This window comes from Sminthopsis crassicaudata, chromosome 1 (genome assembly GCF_048593235.1).
Source record: "Sminthopsis crassicaudata isolate SCR6 chromosome 1, ASM4859323v1, whole genome shotgun sequence".
Lineage (NCBI taxonomy): Eukaryota > Metazoa > Chordata > Mammalia > Dasyuromorphia > Dasyuridae > Sminthopsis > Sminthopsis crassicaudata.
In genome coordinates, this window is record NC_133617.1 from 46,343,710 (window position 1) to 46,360,335 (window position 16,626).

General features: G+C 50.4%; 2 protein-coding genes across 11 annotated transcripts in view; both read left to right on the forward strand.

The window, feature by feature from the left end:
* The first annotated feature begins 338 nt into the window (after positions 1 to 338).
* MCOLN1 (mucolipin TRP cation channel 1) lies at positions 339 to 14,359 on the forward strand. 7 transcript variants are annotated; one of them, XM_074300753.1, is made up of 15 exons: positions 354 to 499; positions 5,181 to 5,263; positions 7,494 to 7,693; positions 8,077 to 8,244; positions 8,376 to 8,541; positions 9,296 to 9,401; positions 9,721 to 9,817; positions 10,981 to 11,080; positions 11,226 to 11,332; positions 11,518 to 11,667; positions 12,446 to 12,547; positions 12,811 to 12,933; positions 13,228 to 13,434; positions 13,819 to 13,955; positions 14,049 to 14,359. In XM_074300753.1, the coding sequence occupies exons 3-15, from the start codon at positions 7,604 to 7,606 to the stop codon at positions 14,083 to 14,085; spliced, it is 1,590 nt and encodes a 529-aa protein (XP_074156854.1). In that variant the 5' UTR covers positions 354 to 499; positions 5,181 to 5,263; positions 7,494 to 7,603; the 3' UTR covers positions 14,086 to 14,359. The 7 variants fall into 7 exon arrangements, with proteins under 7 accessions (XP_074156834.1, XP_074156843.1, XP_074156873.1 ...); XM_074300762.1 differs by lacking the exon at positions 5,181 to 5,263 and adding an exon at positions 1,035 to 1,464 and having other exon boundaries at positions 359 to 499; XM_074300733.1 differs by lacking the exon at positions 5,181 to 5,263 and having other exon boundaries at positions 339 to 499; positions 13,368 to 13,434.
* A 258-nt stretch (positions 14,360 to 14,617) lies between these two features.
* The window catches only part of PNPLA6 (patatin like domain 6, lysophospholipase), a 40,183-nt gene continuing 38,174 nt past the window's right edge, over positions 14,618 to 16,626 (forward strand). For 2 of the 4 annotated variants that reach the window (XM_074300598.1, XM_074300612.1), the window contains exon 1: positions 14,618 to 14,711. The gene's annotated coding sequence lies outside the window, so the exon portion shown is untranslated. Of the gene's footprint in view, positions 14,712 to 14,741; positions 16,569 to 16,626 lie in introns of those variants that run through there. The other 2 variants (XM_074300616.1, XM_074300605.1) reach the window with 2 other exon arrangements.

Here is a 16,626-nt window from a genome sequence, read left to right on the forward strand (position 1 = left end):
CAGAGGGAGCGAATCCGGACCGGCCCTGCTCGGACGCACGGCCACACGTGGGCCCGGGGCTAGAAGCACACGCGTTCCCATGTGCAGACACGTGGAGGGCCCCAAGTCGAGAGACGTGCACGTAGGGACGTACACGCGCACACGGGCGGAGAAAGCCGAAGAAGAACGACCTCCATCTCGTCAGCCTCCCGGACAAGGGCGCGGGGCGGCCCCTCCTCTCTCGGTCACGCGGGAGAGGCCCGCTGCGTCACGTGTCTGCCCTCCCTCGACACTTCCGCTTCCTAAGCGGAAGGGGCGGGCTAGGCGTAGCGTCATCGGGCTAGCCGCATGGTTTTCCGCATCACGTGCTGGAGGCGGGGTTTGGGTCAGCTGACGCGGCGGGTTTGAAGCCGCGCCTGAAGCTGCGACCGAAACCGGGAATCCTCTAGTCCCTGCTGTGCGGTTCTCGCCCGGCCCGGCAGGCCCGGCATGGCGGATCCCGCGGGTCGGAGCGGCTCAGGTAAGGGGCACGGGAGCTAGGCTGGGGGTGTCAGGAGCCCCCCGAGCCTCAAGTCCTCGGCGCTGGGCCCCGGACTCCAGGGACGCGAGCCTCTCCCGCTTCGCTCAGCCGGCTCGGTGCGAGTCCTGATTCGGCCCAGAGGAGACCGCGGGGTCTTGGTGGACGGAGGCCTGGGAGGATCCTCCCCTAGCCAAGTCAGGGTGCAGTTATGCAGGCCTACTGTGTGCCAGTCGCATACCGGGCGGGTGCCGGGAATACCAGGAGGCCCGAGGCTGGCCCCGCCCTCAAGAGGCCGCTATCTGAGGGGGCCGATGTACTACCGTGTCCGGACGGGCCTGGGCCGGATCGTCCCGGAGGGCAGGGGCGGGGATTCTGGCCGAGGCCTGGAGGGAGCCGGCCCACCGAGACCGGGGAAGCAGCCTGTGCGGAGGCCCCGAGCCGGGCCGGCCGAGGGTGCGGGGAGAGGGGGCAGGAAAGGGAAGGCCAGCTCCTGCGTGTCAGGGGGAGGATTTGAACTCACGCTCCGCTTCCCCAGGCGCTGCATCCTCGGGGTTAGTTTCCGAGTTGTCTGTTCCTCTCTGGATACCCTGCCTAGTGCAGAGCAGTAGAGACCAAGGCTGTGCCAGTGGGACTGTCTGGGGTTGTCGCAGAGGAGCATTGTGTAAACACCGAGGAGGCCAAGCACGGATAAGCCAGGACTGGGACAGGTCCGGAGCCCCCTCCGAGTCTGAGAGTCCCCTAGTCACGTGGCTCTCCCCCCAATGACAGCTGCCCCTCTCCTACTCTGAGCCACTGGGGAAGGTGGCAGGGACCGAGACGGGGATGTGTAACACGCTGTCAGGAATGGCCCGGCCAAGAGAAGATCCCGGCAAAACAGTGTGGGAAAGCTGGAAAGGAAGCCAGCTTCCAAGGAAATGGATCAGGAAGAGTGGTAACCCTGAACTGATCCTCAAAGGAAAACCCAGGTGAAGGGCGCCTGGCTGGGCGGGGGTGGGACCCGCAAATGTCGGTGCGCCAAGGCTGTGATCTGGCTGCCTGCCGTGAAGGAGGAGAATATAGAGTAAGGCTGGGGACTGCCTCCTTATCTGTTCTGTTTTATAGACCCCTTTTGGCAGACTGATGAAACCTAGAGCGTCCATTCCGGAAGAAGGTTTTTAAATTATTGAAGGAAATGCTACCTTCCAGTCTGAGATGAGTGAGAAGAAAGCTGTAATTTCCTCTCCGTGTTGGCAGATTTTTTGACATTTATTCACAGGTGTTGGGATCTGTGGACCCCATGCTCAGAACTCCTGCCCTAGAGGGAGCTGCAGAAATCTCCCGAGCAGAGGAATGACATGGTCCAATTTGTGCCTTCAGAAGATCATTCTGGCTACTGAGAATGATGGATTGGAAAGTGGAGAGACTGGCAGGAAGGATTTTTTTAAAAAAATCTAGATTAAGTGTTATTCTGAATGATGCTGGGTGAATGTAGATGAGGGGACATGTGAGGAAGAATTTAACAGGATTGTGGGCAGAGGAAAAGAAAACTTTCCCTTTCACCCATGATTTCAAGGTTTTGAATTATCGGGTTTAAAAGGACAGTAATGTCATCCAAAGAAATAGGGAAGTTGGGAATAAGGGAAATAGAATTTCAGTTTTAGACATGCTGAGTTTGAATTGCCAACAGGAAGTCCAGGCTGACACGTTCAGCTGGCATTGAGAAGGAAGCACTGGATTTAGAAATTTGGGAGTCTTGGAGGATGCTAATTGAGTTCATGAGAACAGATGAGATCACCAAGGTTGAAAGTAAAGAGCTCAGGACAAAATACTTGGGGAGACACCCATGCTTAAAAGTGTGGGAGTTTGGTGAACCAATTCAGAGGAATGGGGACTGTTCAAACTGGAGGTGGAGAGAGAGGAGAAAGCTGTATTGAAAGGGAGGAGAGTTTGTTCAAAGCAGGTCAATAGGCAAGTATTGAGAGCCAACTATGAAGGGAGGGATTCCTAACAGCTGAGGAAATCTGGAAAGACTTCCTTTCAAAGGTGTGCCTCCTTTTAAATCCTTTTAGGTGAAGGGATCTAAGGAGCTTAAGTGGAATTGGAGTCTTGATAGGACAGCTTGTGCAAAAAGCCCAGACGCTAGGGACAGAATGAGGCTGGGGACACTTTGAAAACTGGTTTAACTGGAATGTCATTCGGAAAGGGGAAATAAATCTGGAAAGTGCCAAAGTGTCTCTTCTCTCCTCTTCTTGCTCCCTTCCTGTAGGTAGAGAACCTTGTCTTCAGCTTGACTGACTGGCTGTCCAACTTTTGGACACTTCAGTATTGTCCCCCATTCTCTCCTCTTTTGCTCCAGACTGATGAGAAAGTATTTCTTTTTGCTAAGTCAATCCTTCTACAATTCTTGTTTTTAGCTTTTCTCCCGATGCCTGCTGGATACTTAAGGCAGTTCCCCTTTATCTCACTATTGGTTTCTTTGGATATGTCTACAAACATACCCAAATCTTCCCACCTTTAAAAACTTTCCAATTGACCCCTTATTGCTTTGAGTGCTCCCTCAAAGCTGTTCTATAGTTCTTTCTTTTCCCGTTCAGAATCTTTAAAAAAAAAAAAAAAAGTCACTGTACTTCTTGCCTTTATTTCCTCCTCAATTCTCAATCCATTCTTGCCTGTGATCTTAAGTATGACTGTATTCCATTGCCTCTTTCTAAATATTCTCCCTAGGTTTTGAGACACTTCTCCTGATTCTCCTATTTGTTTAGTTACTCCTTTTACATTTTAAATTGATGTCTTTTGTTTCTATATCACCTTGATTCTAAATATATCCATCCCTTCTTTGATACTCATTGAAGCATTTCTTGAAATAAAGAATGAAAAAGAAACATAAAATGCAGTTTAACAAAACCAGCTCTTCTGCATTGTTTTACATGTATAATATGCTATCCCTGGAAAGAAGGGAGGAGGGCTTATTTTTACAAATAACAGTTATATGGAGGTCCTTTGAGGTTTTGTCTTTGACATTTTCTCTTGGCAATCTTACATTTATTTTATATATATATATAATGGACCTCTAGATCTATATATCTAGGCATAATCTCTCTACTACAACTGCTATTGGATATCTCTAACTGGAAATCCAAAAGGCATCTCAAGATATAATTCATTGACCTTTCCAATATTTAATCAATTTTGAAATATTTTTCTTAATTTTTTTTAAATCATTAAATAATTTATCCCCCTTTTTCCTCATATGCTACTGGGTGAGTGGAAATCTCAAAACAAAATGGAAACCCTTATATCAAATATACATAGTCAAGTGTATATTGCATATCCAAAAATGTGTGTCTCATTTTGCATTAGTTGATCATTTCTCTGTAAAAAATAGATAGCATTCTTCATTGGTCCTTTGAGATCATAGCTTGTTATTTCATTCATTAGAGTGCTCAGGTCTCTCAAAATTGTTCAATTACAAAATGTCATAGTACAAATTATTGTCCTGATTCTGTTCACTTTGACTCAGTTCATACAGGTCTTCCAGGTTTTTTAAAAATAATCTTTTTTTCATCTTTTCTGTCTGTTACATTCTACTCTAACTTGTTTGACCATTCCTCCATTGATGGATACCTCTTTGATTTCCAGTTCTTTGCCACTATGAAGAGCTGCTGTAAATATTATTGGACATGCAGAACTTTCACTTTGATCTCCTTGGGAAGTAAGGGGAGAATGTAGTTGTAATTGGAAGGGTACCCCCATTTTGATAGCTCCAGATTGCTCTCCCAAGCAATCATAACTGCACCAACAATGTTTTACTGCCTTTTTTTTTTTTTTTTTTTTTTTTTAATGGAGCCTCTTCCCTTTTTATAAACTTTACCAATCTAATGGACATGAGCTGAAACTTGAATTGCTTTAACTAGCATTTCTCTAATAATGATTTGAAGCATTTTTTTCTCATGACTGTAGACAGCTTGCATTTCTTCCTTCAGGAATTGCTAATGCATTTTCTTCAACTAATAATAATAGAGTAGATGTATATGTCACTTACGTTTTGCAAAGGTCTTTACATATAATATCTTATTGGATCTTCTCAACAATCCCTTAAGGAGGCTGTTGTTATTATCCTTACTCTACAGATGAGGAAACTGAGGCAAACAGGGGTTAAGTGACTTGGCCAGGGTTGTGTGGCTTGAAAGTGTCTAAGGCCACATTTGAACTCAGGTCTTATTGGTTCCAGGCTCAGCACTCTATCCATTGTGCCTTCTGAGTGTTTGTCATTTGGTGAATGGCTCTTGTATATTAGAAGCAATTCTTATTATATTATTATTTATCCCATAATTATATATGGGATCTTTGTCAGAGACCCATAGGGTCTCCCCTTCTCTCCCAAGGTGACCTCTGGATCAGCCCCTTATCACCTTTCCTATGGCCTTAGCCTTCTTACTGCACTGGAGGGGCTGGCTGAGCCACTTCCTGGTGTTTCCCATGCTCGCATCTGTCTCTCACCTCAGAGCCTTTTCAGAGGTACTGGCACGTAGTAAAATGCTTGCTCCCCTGTTGGCATTTTAAGCCCATCTTTCCACTTAGGCTCTCTTTCTGGTCTTATTGCCCATCCTTCCATTCCTGGACCCTATGATCTAGCCAGCCTGGGCTGCATAACTGACTGTCTTCTCAACAGATTTCTTGCCTTTGAACTTGTGTCTGCTAGGTCCAGGATACACTGCTCAGCTCTAGTGCCACTTTCTCGTGGATTTTTCCTCAGCCACAAGTGGTTGTGAAATCTTATTTCAGGTGAGTCCAACTCAAACCCAATCAAAAGGCAGCATAGTTCTGTACTGTGAAAAACTGCTGAGTAAAGGGATCTCTTTTAGTCTTATTATAGTAGCAGGTGAGCAGTGAGGTCAGGGTTATACGTTAAAAAATCTGATTTAGCAATCAAGAGCCTTGGGAGAAGGGAAGAGCCTGGAAGCTGGGAGACCATTGAAGAAACTTTTGTCACTGTTCTGCTTTATCCCATCCTGGGGGGAAGAAACTGAGGGAAGATCAAGGGAATAAGAGCTGGAGGAGAGAACCAGACTTACGGGGTGGATTCTTGGCCGCTTTTTTGAGAAGAGTTTCATTTAAGAGACAAGGTCAGAGATCAGATGACCAGAGCTCCAAGAGCAAGGACCATCTTCCCTTGTATCTCCATGTTAAGTGTGGTGTTTGGCACACAGTAAGTACTTAATAAATGTTGACTGTGTGGCTGATGAGGGAGTAGAGGCAGAAAGACCCTTTTTAGGAATTTTTTTTATTGAGAAGAAGGCCTGATAAATGAAAGGAATAGTTTTTAGGAGGGACATTGATTCCCAGCAGTGGTCTCTGTTCTCCCTGGGAGTTCCTGCCAGCTGATGCCTTATCTGCTTGTGTAGCCCCTAGACTGGAGAGGTTGAAAACATTGGAATTAATGAAGTTGTTTGTTGTAGGATCGACAGACAATTATGTGACCTTATAAAGCATCAGTTCTTTATCAAGGAAATGGGGACAATTAATGCTTGTTTTTTTTCTTTTTTTCTTTCTGAGGCAATTGGGGGCAAATGACTTGCCCAGGGTCACAGTCGGGAAGTGTTAAGTGTATGAGGCCAGATTTGAACGTGGGTCCTCCTTGACTTCAGGGCTGGTGCTCTATTCACTTAGACATCCAGTTGCTCCAATGCTTGCATTTTTAAACTCATTTCTGAGGAAAAATGATTTCCAAATCTTAAAGCACAGTGGAAATGTTACTTTATTACTTAGCAGGAGGAGGACTCTGGCCAGGCCAGGGTTTAAGTACCAGAGATGTGACCTGCTGGCTTTCTTGGCTTCTCTGATGATTGATCCTAGTGTAAGGGATGGGAGGGATCACAAAAATGATCCAAGTCTGACGCCTTCATTTTTATAAATGAGAGAACAGACCTAGGAAGGCTAAATATAATGAGTAGCATTCAGGGATTTCCTGGACTAGAGAAGGAGGAGGTTCTTTCTCTTATGGTGCTTATGAAAAGGATGCTGAGGGAATTCAGATGGGCTGGGCTGTCCCAAGACTGAAAAGTCTGAGCTTCCTTTCTGTGAAGCTGGTCATCAGTGATAACCCTTAATGCCAGGTTGGCCTTTAAAAGTGTTTGTGTGTTTGTTTTAATTTCAATCAGTGAAAATTCAACTTCTCCCCTTCCCCTGTTGACAGTGAAAGAAATATTAACAATTTATGCACATGTACAGTGAAAGAAAATAAATCCCCTCGCCCCCGGCCATGTCCCCAACTGTGTGTTTCAGTCTTCATTGTAACCTTTTTTAGGAGGTGGATGGTGTGTTTTATCATGAGTCCTCTGGAATTATTGTTGGTTATTGCATTGATCAGAGTTCTTTTAAAGTTGTTTATTTTACAGTAATGCCATTATTGTATAAATTGCTTTCTTAGTTCTGCTTATTTCATTTTGCATCAGTTTATACAGGTCATCCTTGATTTCTTTGATAGGATCCCCTTCCTCATTTCTTACGGCATGATATTATTCCACCAAATTCACATGCCATAATCTGTCTAGCTGTTCTTCAGTTTCTGGGTGCCCTTTCAGTTTCCACTTTTTTTGCTACTCAAATAAAAATATTTTTGTGCACACAGGTCTTTTTCTTTGTTTGATCTTCATGGGTTATAATCCCAGTACTGGTTTTATTAGGTTGCAGGAGATTCTTACATTTAATAACTTTAACTGATTTGGAGTTGATAAATGGACTGATACCCTATTTTCCCACAATCCCTCCAACATTTGCCATTTTTCTTTTTTTCTTTTTTTTTTTTGTTAACTTTGCCAGGCTGAATGGATATGAGGTGGAACCTTGAAGTTCTATAAATTTGCATTTTTAAAAAATTATTAGTAACTTAGAACATATTTTCATGTAGCTATTGGTAGCTTTGATTTCATCCCTTAAGACGCATCTTTTGACCACTTATCAATTGGGGAATATGGAGTCACAGTTTCTAAGGGCCCTTTCCCTCCAACTCTAGAGCGAGCACCATTGCTTAGTCCCAGCTCTGGTCCTGGATATGGGTCCCAAGGAGAGTCTCTACCTGTCAGTGAGGAGGAAGACCTGCGCCGGCGTCTCAAGTATTTCTTTATGAGCCCCTGTGACAAGTTCCGGGCCAAGGGTCGAAAGCCCTTCAAGCTGATGCTGCAGGTTGCCAAGATCCTCATCGTCACCATCCAGGTGCCCCTGGGGGCTACCTGAGGGTAATGGGGGAATAAGGGGAACACTCGAAGTATGGGGAAGAGAAAGATGGAAAGCTGTACTTTTACCCCACTCTTAGCCCTGGTGAAATCCTTGTTTTCAGACTGTGGGCACCCCACCTTACCCTTCTCCCAGGGCCCGTCCTCTCTTGTGTGTGAGGAGACTTCTTTCTCTCCTTCCCTTGCCCCTACCCCCATGCCATTTTCATCCTAGACTACAAAGGAGATGTAATTATCTTTGGGGTGGAAGTTATCCTTTGAAAACTTTGAGACTTGGGGATGGAAAGTCGGAGCCACAGCAAATGGGGACAGCTCTACCTCAGCGTCACCCCGGCACTTCTTCTTTGCCTCCCTCCTTGGCAGCTCATCCTGTTTGGGCTCAGTAACCAGATCGTGGTGATGTTTCGAGAGGAGAACACGGTAGCTTTCAAACATCTCTTCCTCAAGGATTACACAGATGGAGCTGATGATAGCTATGCTGTCTATACTCAGGCTGACCTCAACCAGTCCATCATCTTTGCTGTGGATCAGGTATGAGGATACAGAGATGTGGAGGGAAATAAAGCTGGGATTGGGGAGTTTAGGGATAGGGACAGAGCTCAGGGTGGAGGAGTAATGACTCCTTTCCTTCCTACCCCTGCCACCTGTCTGCCACCTGCCAGTACTTGCGGATCCCTGAGCAGTCCCTGGGCAGATATGCCTATGTGCCAGGTGGGGGCGGCCCTGAGGCCAACGGCTCGGCCCTGGCATTGTGCCAACAATATTATCGTCATGGGCACATCGATCCTGCCAATGACACCTTTGACATCGATCCGATGGTGATCACTGGTTAGTATGGAGGATATGGATAATGAGGGGTAGAGGGAAGGAGAAGGGCTGAGATTGAAGTGGGGAATCTTTCGGGAATATTCCTGGACCCTCCTCCCAATGCCTGGTCTCATCCCTTCCAAGGTTTACATATTATTTTACTCTCCTGGATTTCCCCCTCCTTTCTTTAAAATTTTTGGCCATGGAAACATGTCTCTACCTCCCCATGACCAAAGATAAAAGCATCCATTATGACAAAAATCAAAGGGCTCTCAGGATCTCTTGAATCTTTTCACAAAGTTTTCTCCATTCCTTTGCACTTAGCTTGATCTCTTTAGTGTTTGGAATCCATTCTTAATAATCCTGATAGCTTCCATCTCTGAAGTAGTGTGAGGTTTCCAAAGCACTTTGCTCCCTACAGTCCTGTGAGGGAGGAAGTACAAGCATGAGGGTCCCCATTTTGCAGAAAGGGAGAGAGATTAGGTGAGCTACTCCCCAGGGTTACTCCAGCTATAAATGGCAGGGCTGGAATCTCAAATTCAGTTTTTTTTTTTTCTTCATGGCAACCATATTCTTTTGGTCCTTTGATTCTCAGAACGAATGCCCCAGAGCTCTTAGCAGAACTTGAACTTGCTTGCTAGTCAGTGCTGGGTTTTGGAGGCCTGGAGACTTGAAGTTCCAGTTGTAGAGCCTCTCATGGAGAGACTGCCTGTCCCTTCCCTTGGAGGTAAGGAACGGGGGCAGAGTCTCCACGATTCTCATCCTATCTTCCCAGATTGCATCAGAGTGGATCCTGCCGAGCGCTATCCTCAGCCTCCAGATGAGGATTCCCTTCTGGCCCAAGGCAGTAGCTACAAGAACTTCACTCTCAAGTTTCACAAGTAATTGCCTCCTGATCCCTGCTTCCCCTCTGCAGGTTCTGTTCTTTTTTTCTGTGGGTCTGTGAAATGGGTCTATTGGTTGTCTTCATTTGCTGCCCCCAACCCCCTCTGACAAGGGACTCTGGGGGAAGGGAGGCTATACTGACTCCAATTGCAGATAGACTTCCTCAGAGGTGGTAAGGAAACCACAGTAGCAGGGTTGGCAGAGCCACCCTGACCACTCCTCACTGCCCCGAAGAAGCAGAGCCTGCTGGGCTTTTCTGGGGGTAGCGGTCCTGTCCCTTCCCCCTCACTCCATCTTCTCCCCTCCATCTCTCAGGCTCATCAACGTCACCATCCGCTTCCAGCTCAAGACTATCAACCTACAGACCATTATCAACAACGAAATACCGGACTGTTACACTTTCACCATTCTGGTGAGCTCAGGCTCGAAGGCAGGAGGGAGGCAGTGCCTTCTCTGTGCCGGCCTTGTGTTGGTGCCCTTAAGTCCTGGAGGGTGGGAGGCTGCCGAATTGTGAATTAGCAATGAGTTGTCCTTGGGACTAGAGCCCCAGGTGGGCCAGAGTGGGCCTGGTAAAGGTCGTCACTGAAGATGGGGGACGAGTAGTAGGATGGAGTTAGGTCAGAGAGACAGCAGGAACTTGGTGGACTGCAAGGAGAGTGAAGGGATCATCCTGGTTTAAAAAGGTGCTAGAACTTGGAAGCAGCAGAGTTAGGGAAGGACTGGATTTGGAGTTTTTAGGCTCTGCTCCTTCATAGCTGTGTGACTCTGGGCGAAACCCTTTTTCTCTAAGCCTCTCTCATTGTTCTCTCTGTGAAGTGTGAGGGCCCTTGCAGACCTGCTCCAGCATCCCGTGACTACCTTCACAGATCCCCAGACTGGAAGGAAAGGCTGGGAAGCTGACTGTGGTGGTCCTCAGTCTGGCCTGGGTCCTGTGGGATTACCTCCAACAGGGTTTGTGCAGCATCCCTCTGGACTCTGGAGCAGCGAGGGCAGGAGGTTGAGCCTTTGGAGCCTCCTCTTTCTCTTTAGAATGGGGTCACTGATGCTTTCACTGCCTCCTCACAAGTCTGTGTTGGGCTGTGGTGAGAGCACTTGCCGTTGTGCTGAGGCTGGGAGCCCTGGGGTAGAGTGATGAAGACCCTCCCCCTTGTGCCCGGGTGATGAAGGTAGAGGCAGCTCCCTAGTTTGTCTCCTGGTCAGCTTTATTGTCCTCTTCATTGATCCATTTATCATCAGTGTATAGGCAGCCAAGGACCACTGGGGCTAGGATTAGGAAAACCCAAGTTCAAATGTGGGCCCAAATCCTCTGGGCAAGCCCCTTAATTGACTTGTTTGCCTCAGTTTCCTCAGTTGAAGAATGGGGTTGATAAATAGCACTTCCTCCCAGAGTTGTTGTAAGGTTAAAAGTAGATAATTGTAAAGCGCCAGCACAGCGCCCAGCACACAGTGTGCCCTCATAACTGTTGAGGTTATGACTATCATTTTGTTTCATCCTGAACCAGTTTCAGCAGGTCTTCCCCCTGTTTTTCAGCACTGCTCACGTTTATCATCAGTGATATTTTGCTTTCTCTCCAGATTACATTTGACAACAAAGCCCACAGTGGGCGAGTTCCTATCCGTTTAGAGACCAGCGCCCACATTCAGGAATGCAAACATCCCAGTGTCTTTGGGCATGGTAAGACCCTGAACCTAGCCTCAGGCTTGTCCTTTCAGCTTCTCTACCATTGGGACCCCTCTGCTCTCTCTGCCTTTGTCCCTTTCCTGTGCAGAGCCTTGGTCTCCACTTTCTTGCCTCCCACAAAACACCATATTTTCTCCAGGAGACAACCGGTTCCGCCTCTTCTTCGATGTGGTAGTGATTCTGACCTGCGCCCTGTCCTTCCTGCTCTGTGCCCGTTCCCTGCTGCGTGGTTTCCTGCTGCAAACTGTGAGATTTAGGGTCACCCTCTTTTCCTTCTCCCTAATCACTGTCTTCTGTTACTCAAGGTCTTGGGGACACCCTCCCATCATTCATAGTCTTGGAATTGCCTCCCAAAGCAAGGATTACTGGGAAGAAGGAAGTGAATCTGGGGTCTTGGGTGGCCTTTTGAAGCATTTCTCCCCATTTCTCAGGAATTTGCCCGTTTCCTGCGTCACCGCCAGGGCCATGTCTTGAGCCTGTGGGAACGGCTAGAGTTTGTGAACGGCTGGTACATCCTTCTTGTAGCCAGTGACATACTCACCATATCTGGCACCATCATGAAGATTGGCATTGAGTCCAAGGTGGGCTGGGGGACACGGCCTCCCAGTCCCAAGAAGTCAGGCAGGTCCCCTTGCTGGGGGGCGGGGAGAGCAGAAGGGGAGGAGTGGCTCCTTGGGGTATGGGAGGTCGTGTAAGGGGAAGGGGAGATAGAAGTTTGCAGCCCCCCTCCTTGTAGAAGGGCTGGATTAAGGGAATGGGGAAGATGTGTTCCCAAGGCAACCCTTATTCCTGCTCCACATGGCCTTCATTAGAGCCATGATAAGCCTGCAAGAGGCCATGATCTGGGTAAAAGGGAGGCACCTTTTCCCTTTGTGGGATCCAGATTCTCTGGGGACATTTCAAGGTAGGACCACCATAGACCCCACAGTCTATCACCTTTTCCCAGCTAGGGTTGTGTCCCCAAGAAATTGTTGTTCCTATTCTGTAAAAACTCTACCTTGTCTTTGTCACCCTTCTTTCTCCTTGGTCGCCAAGCTTGTCAGTGTCCCTCTGGTGTCTGCTGGGTGTCTTCTCCCCTCCCCTGCCCCTTCCCCTTCTCTCTCCTGTGTCTGTGTCCTCTGGGGCCAGTAGACATCCTCATCACCCTCTGGTTTCCTTGGCTGTCCTCACCCTGGACAAGCCCCCTTTCCCATCTGACTTATCTTTTGCCTCCAAGTCTATAAGTAGGCGCACATAAGCATATACCTGGTCACATGTCAGAGAATGGGGATCAATATGCAAGGGGATAGCTGAGGAGGCCACTGCATCAGGCGGGGGTTGTGTACCCTCTAGAATTGATGGAGCTCCCTGTGTCCCCAGAACTTGGCCAGCTATGACGTCTGCAGCATCCTGCTGGGCACATCCACTCTGCTGGTCTGGGTTGGCGTCATCCGGTACCTTACCTTCTTTCAGAAATACAATGTGAGCCCAGACCCCTTCCCGTCATTCACAGCTTTGGCTCCTGCCCAGCCTTTTGGGGAGGGGGTGTGATTTGAAGCCAGGCCAGCACCCAAGCCTTCCCTATCTTGGGGCAAGAGGGAGATGGGAGCCCAGACTCTGCTGCCTGGGCTTCAAGGGTTGTGACCGTGGGTCCCCTGCTTACCCTCACTTGGGAGATGGGGGGAGAGAAGGGCTGGCTGGCTAGCTCTTGTGGTAGCCTTGATGGCCACTATGGTCTCTTCCAGATCCTCATTGCCACGCTTCGAGTGGCTCTGCCCAGTGTCATGCGTTTCTGCTGCTGTGTGGCCGTCATCTACCTGGGCTACTGTTTCTGTGGTTGGATAGTATTGGGACCCTACCATATGAAGGTGATCATTAGGACATCAAGCAGGGGAAGGAGGGTCAGGTCCTTTCCTGGGGGAAGGGGCTTTTTGGGTGGCCACTCTTTTTCTCTCTTAGACTGCCTTAGGGTCCTAGATAATGACCATTTAAAGGAGGACTTTGGTAGAGAATGTAAGAGGGAGAAATGGAACAATTGGGATCAGCTGTTTGAGAGAGTTACTCTAATTTGGCTCTCTTCCCTGGTTCTGTTTCTTTTCCCCATTCTCCTCCTTCCTCCCAGTCCGTTTCTTTCACCCTGATTGCTCTTTGCTCTCTTCCAGTTTCGTTCCCTCTCTATGGTGTCAGAGTGCCTGTTCTCACTTATCAATGGGGATGACATGTTTGTGACTTTTGCTGCCATGCAAGCTCACAGTGGCCTGGTCTGGCTTTTCTCCCAACTCTATCTCTACTCCTTCATCAGCCTCTTCATTTACATGGTTCTCAGTCTCTTCATTGCTCTCATCACCGGCTCCTACGAGACCATCAAGGTAAGGCCCATTTGGAAATGTGCTTGTCCCTGGCCTGCCTCAGTCCTGGGCCCCTCCATCCTGGTTCCTTCAGCCTCTGGGATGTGGAGGGCCCGGGCAGGAGCTGCATCTCACAAATGCACATCCCAGACCTATCCATAGAGCTTTATGGTGCACCTCCTGGTGACTTGTGCTTGGTTATGTCCCAGGTCCTGCACTCACTCAGCATGCACACTGGGGCAGCCGAACTGCTGCAGGGACACAGCCCTTTAGGCCCAAACACGCACGTGCTCACGCACTGCAGCTGTTCCACCTTCTGCACGCACACATGCACGTATTTCAGCTGCCCACTCTGCACACGGTGGTGGACACCCCCTCACAGCAGCCCTTCTCTGCTTGTTGCAGCAGCACCAGTCGGAGGGCGAGGCTCAGGGCAGCCAGCTCCAGGCCTACATCGCCCAGTGTCAGGACAGCCCCACCTCGGGCAAGTTCCGGCGCGGCAGTGGCTCCGCCTGCAGCCTTCTGTGCTGTTGCTGCTCCAGGTACTCCGACCTGGGGGGTGCGGGGGGGAGGGGGGATGTCCCGGGGAGCTCGTCTTCCCCACTTCCCACCCTTGCCTCTCTGCTTCTTCCTAGGGAAACTTCACAGGAAAACGCCTTGCTTGTGAACTGACCGGCGGACAAGTGACGCGAGGCGAAGTTTTTAGCCCCTCGTGGGAGTGGACTGGACGCTTTGAGCGCCTTATTTATGGTTTTAGGGTTTGCTTTTAGGAAGTGACTCTGTGGAGCCGCAGCGGGACTTCGGCTGCTGCGCGGCTGCTGGCCCGGCCTCTCGGCTGGGAGTGGAGGGGGCGGGGCGGGGCGATGGGGCCGGAACGGGCCGGGCCCGGGCCTTTTTGTAGCAGGACTAGGAGGTGCGGGGGCCACAATAAAGGATGAACGCGGTATACCCGCTATGTCTGGTTTCTGACTCTGCGTCACGGCGGGGGCGGAGATGAGTTTCGGGTACCCTCTCTATTGAGGGTGAGGGGAAGTGGTGGCCTTAATCTTGGTGGTGGAGAGGAGCCCATGCCCCGGGCGGCTAAAACAAAACCATAGTCTCGGCAGCCATTTTTAATTTGGAGGTATTCCACAGCAAACCGTGGCGTACGGTGGCCGAGAAGGGGCGGGGACGGAGCCATGAGGTCATCACGGTGCGCCGTGAGCCGTAATTTAAAGGGGCCGTGCTACTGCTGCGGTGGTGGTGGAGGGACTGGCGGCGGCTGTGGCGCCGCGGAGCTGAGGCGGCTGCGGGCCCCGGTGAGTCCTGGGTCCCCGGCGCGTGATCCCGGGGCGGTGTTAGTGACACGCGGGAGGACTGGGGTGATCCCCGAAGTCGCCCCCTCCCCTCCGCCTCCGTCTCGTCCCTTCTGGTCCTGTCATGTCCCTCCCCTCCCCCCCTTGTTCCTAATTTTCTCCGTTCCCCTGAGTCAATTGAATCCAACCGAAACATCTGTGAGGCTCTTACTGTATGCCGGGGGCTGGGGATGCTGTCCGGACGCCCCTCCTCCAGGGAGGAGCCAGAACGGACACCACCCAGCGCCTGGTGCTTCCCCGAGGGCAGCCAGCGGAGAAGACCTGGCCGGGAGAGGTGGGGAGGGGCCGTGTAGCGCCCCCTTGTTGCTGCCACCCGGCCGGGGACCCTCTGAGTGGGGAGTTCTCCCGGACCCCTTGCGGTTTTCTCAGGGCCAAGCCCGGGATCCTACGGGCGTCTCTTGTCCCGGGCAGGCGCCTCCCCGACTCCCCGATGCCCCCAAGGCGGATGAGCAGCGGAGTGCTCCCCCAGCAGTGGGGGTTGGGCGTCGCTACCGAGGCCGAGGCCCCTGGTATAGGGAGGGAGGACGGGCCGCCCAGGAGTCACCGTAGTAAGGTGCCCCGGTCAGGGCCGGGCCTCCGGCTGCCACCCGGGGCCCCCCTCCTGACGCTCCGGCTGCCCGGAGCCCTGGACCTGGCCTGTGGAACGTCCTGGAGCCCCCCGGCCCGGCCCTGCCGCCCCCCTCTGTGTGGGCTGCGTTGTGTTTGGCCGGTTCTGCTGGGCGGGGGTCTCAGAACTCCTCACAGGCAGAGTCTGCTGAGTTAGCCCCCTCACTCACCCCCGTCCCCGGTCAGTGCCCCCTTTTTTATGAGGTAGTTGGGGGTAAGTACTTGACCAGAGTCACCCTGCTGATAAGGGTCAAAGAGCAAAGGTCAGATTTGGCCGGCTCCATCCATCCCAGCAGCCTAGCTGCCCCCACCGTCACGGACGATGTTTTTATACAAGTCATGGAGGAAGCCGAAAAAAGAAGACCTGCCCTTAGCGGTTGCCTTTCATCTGCTCCACGAGAGTCTTTACAATGCTCTGCACTTTTGGGGCAGGGAGCAGTTCCCGCCTGCCAGTCTCTGGTAACCACGGCGGCAGCGGGAATGAGCTTGGGCTCGCCTGTCCGGTCCCCATGAAGCCGGCATGGCTCACTGTGACCACCACCTTCTTTTCTAATGGTAGATTCCAGAATGTGCTCTTGAACCACAGGCTTACATTAGGGAAACTCTTCTTCCTCGCTCCTCCCCCTTGAGTGGAGACCCCCCCTGTGCTGCTTCTGTGGCACCACATCTTCCACGTGTTCCTCCAAATTGAACCCATGATGTAAGTGACAGAGGGCCTGGCTCGCAGTTTCGAACAGAATTCAGCGTTCGTGGTCAGCGAGGAGTTAAGGGGCTTGTGTCAGCGAGCGCCTGACCTCCCGTCTTCTGATGCCCGGACATTGGCCCGTCCCTGCAGCGACTTTTGAAGCCTCTGACAGTGGTCTGAGCGCAGGCGCCTGTTTATTCAGGGGCCGAGGAAATGGTTTGTCTGCGTGCTGGAGGTGCTCAAAGACACCCCCTTCTATCCATCTCCTCAGCCCCCTGACTCCCCTTGGTCTCTTAAGCACCTTTAGTCCCTTTTAGCCCTGTACTTTCCCCACCGCTTTCACAGAATATCTTGTTGACTTCCAAAGCCCTCCAGTCCAACTGGTATCTGGATGAGAATTCCCTCTGAAACCTTTGACGGTGGACAAAAAGCCTCTTCTTGACCTGACCTCCAGTGAAGGGGAATCTACTCTTTACCAAAGCAGGCTCTCCTTTTTGACCACTCTGACGGTTAGTTAAAAAATAAAAATTTATTAAATGTCTGTGTGCCCGAAGCAGCTCCCAATCC

Coding starts and splice junctions, on each gene's coding strand:
- MCOLN1 (XM_074300715.1), top strand. CDS start 469: ATGGCGGATCCCGCGGGTCGGAGCGGCTCAG. Junction 11,668..12,445: donor AGATTGGCATTGAGTCCAAG/GTGGGCTGGGGG, acceptor CTGTGTCCCCAG/AACTTGGCCAGCTATGACGT. Junction 12,548..12,810: donor CCTTCTTTCAGAAATACAAT/GTGAGCCCAGAC, acceptor GGTCTCTTCCAG/ATCCTCATTGCCACGCTTCG.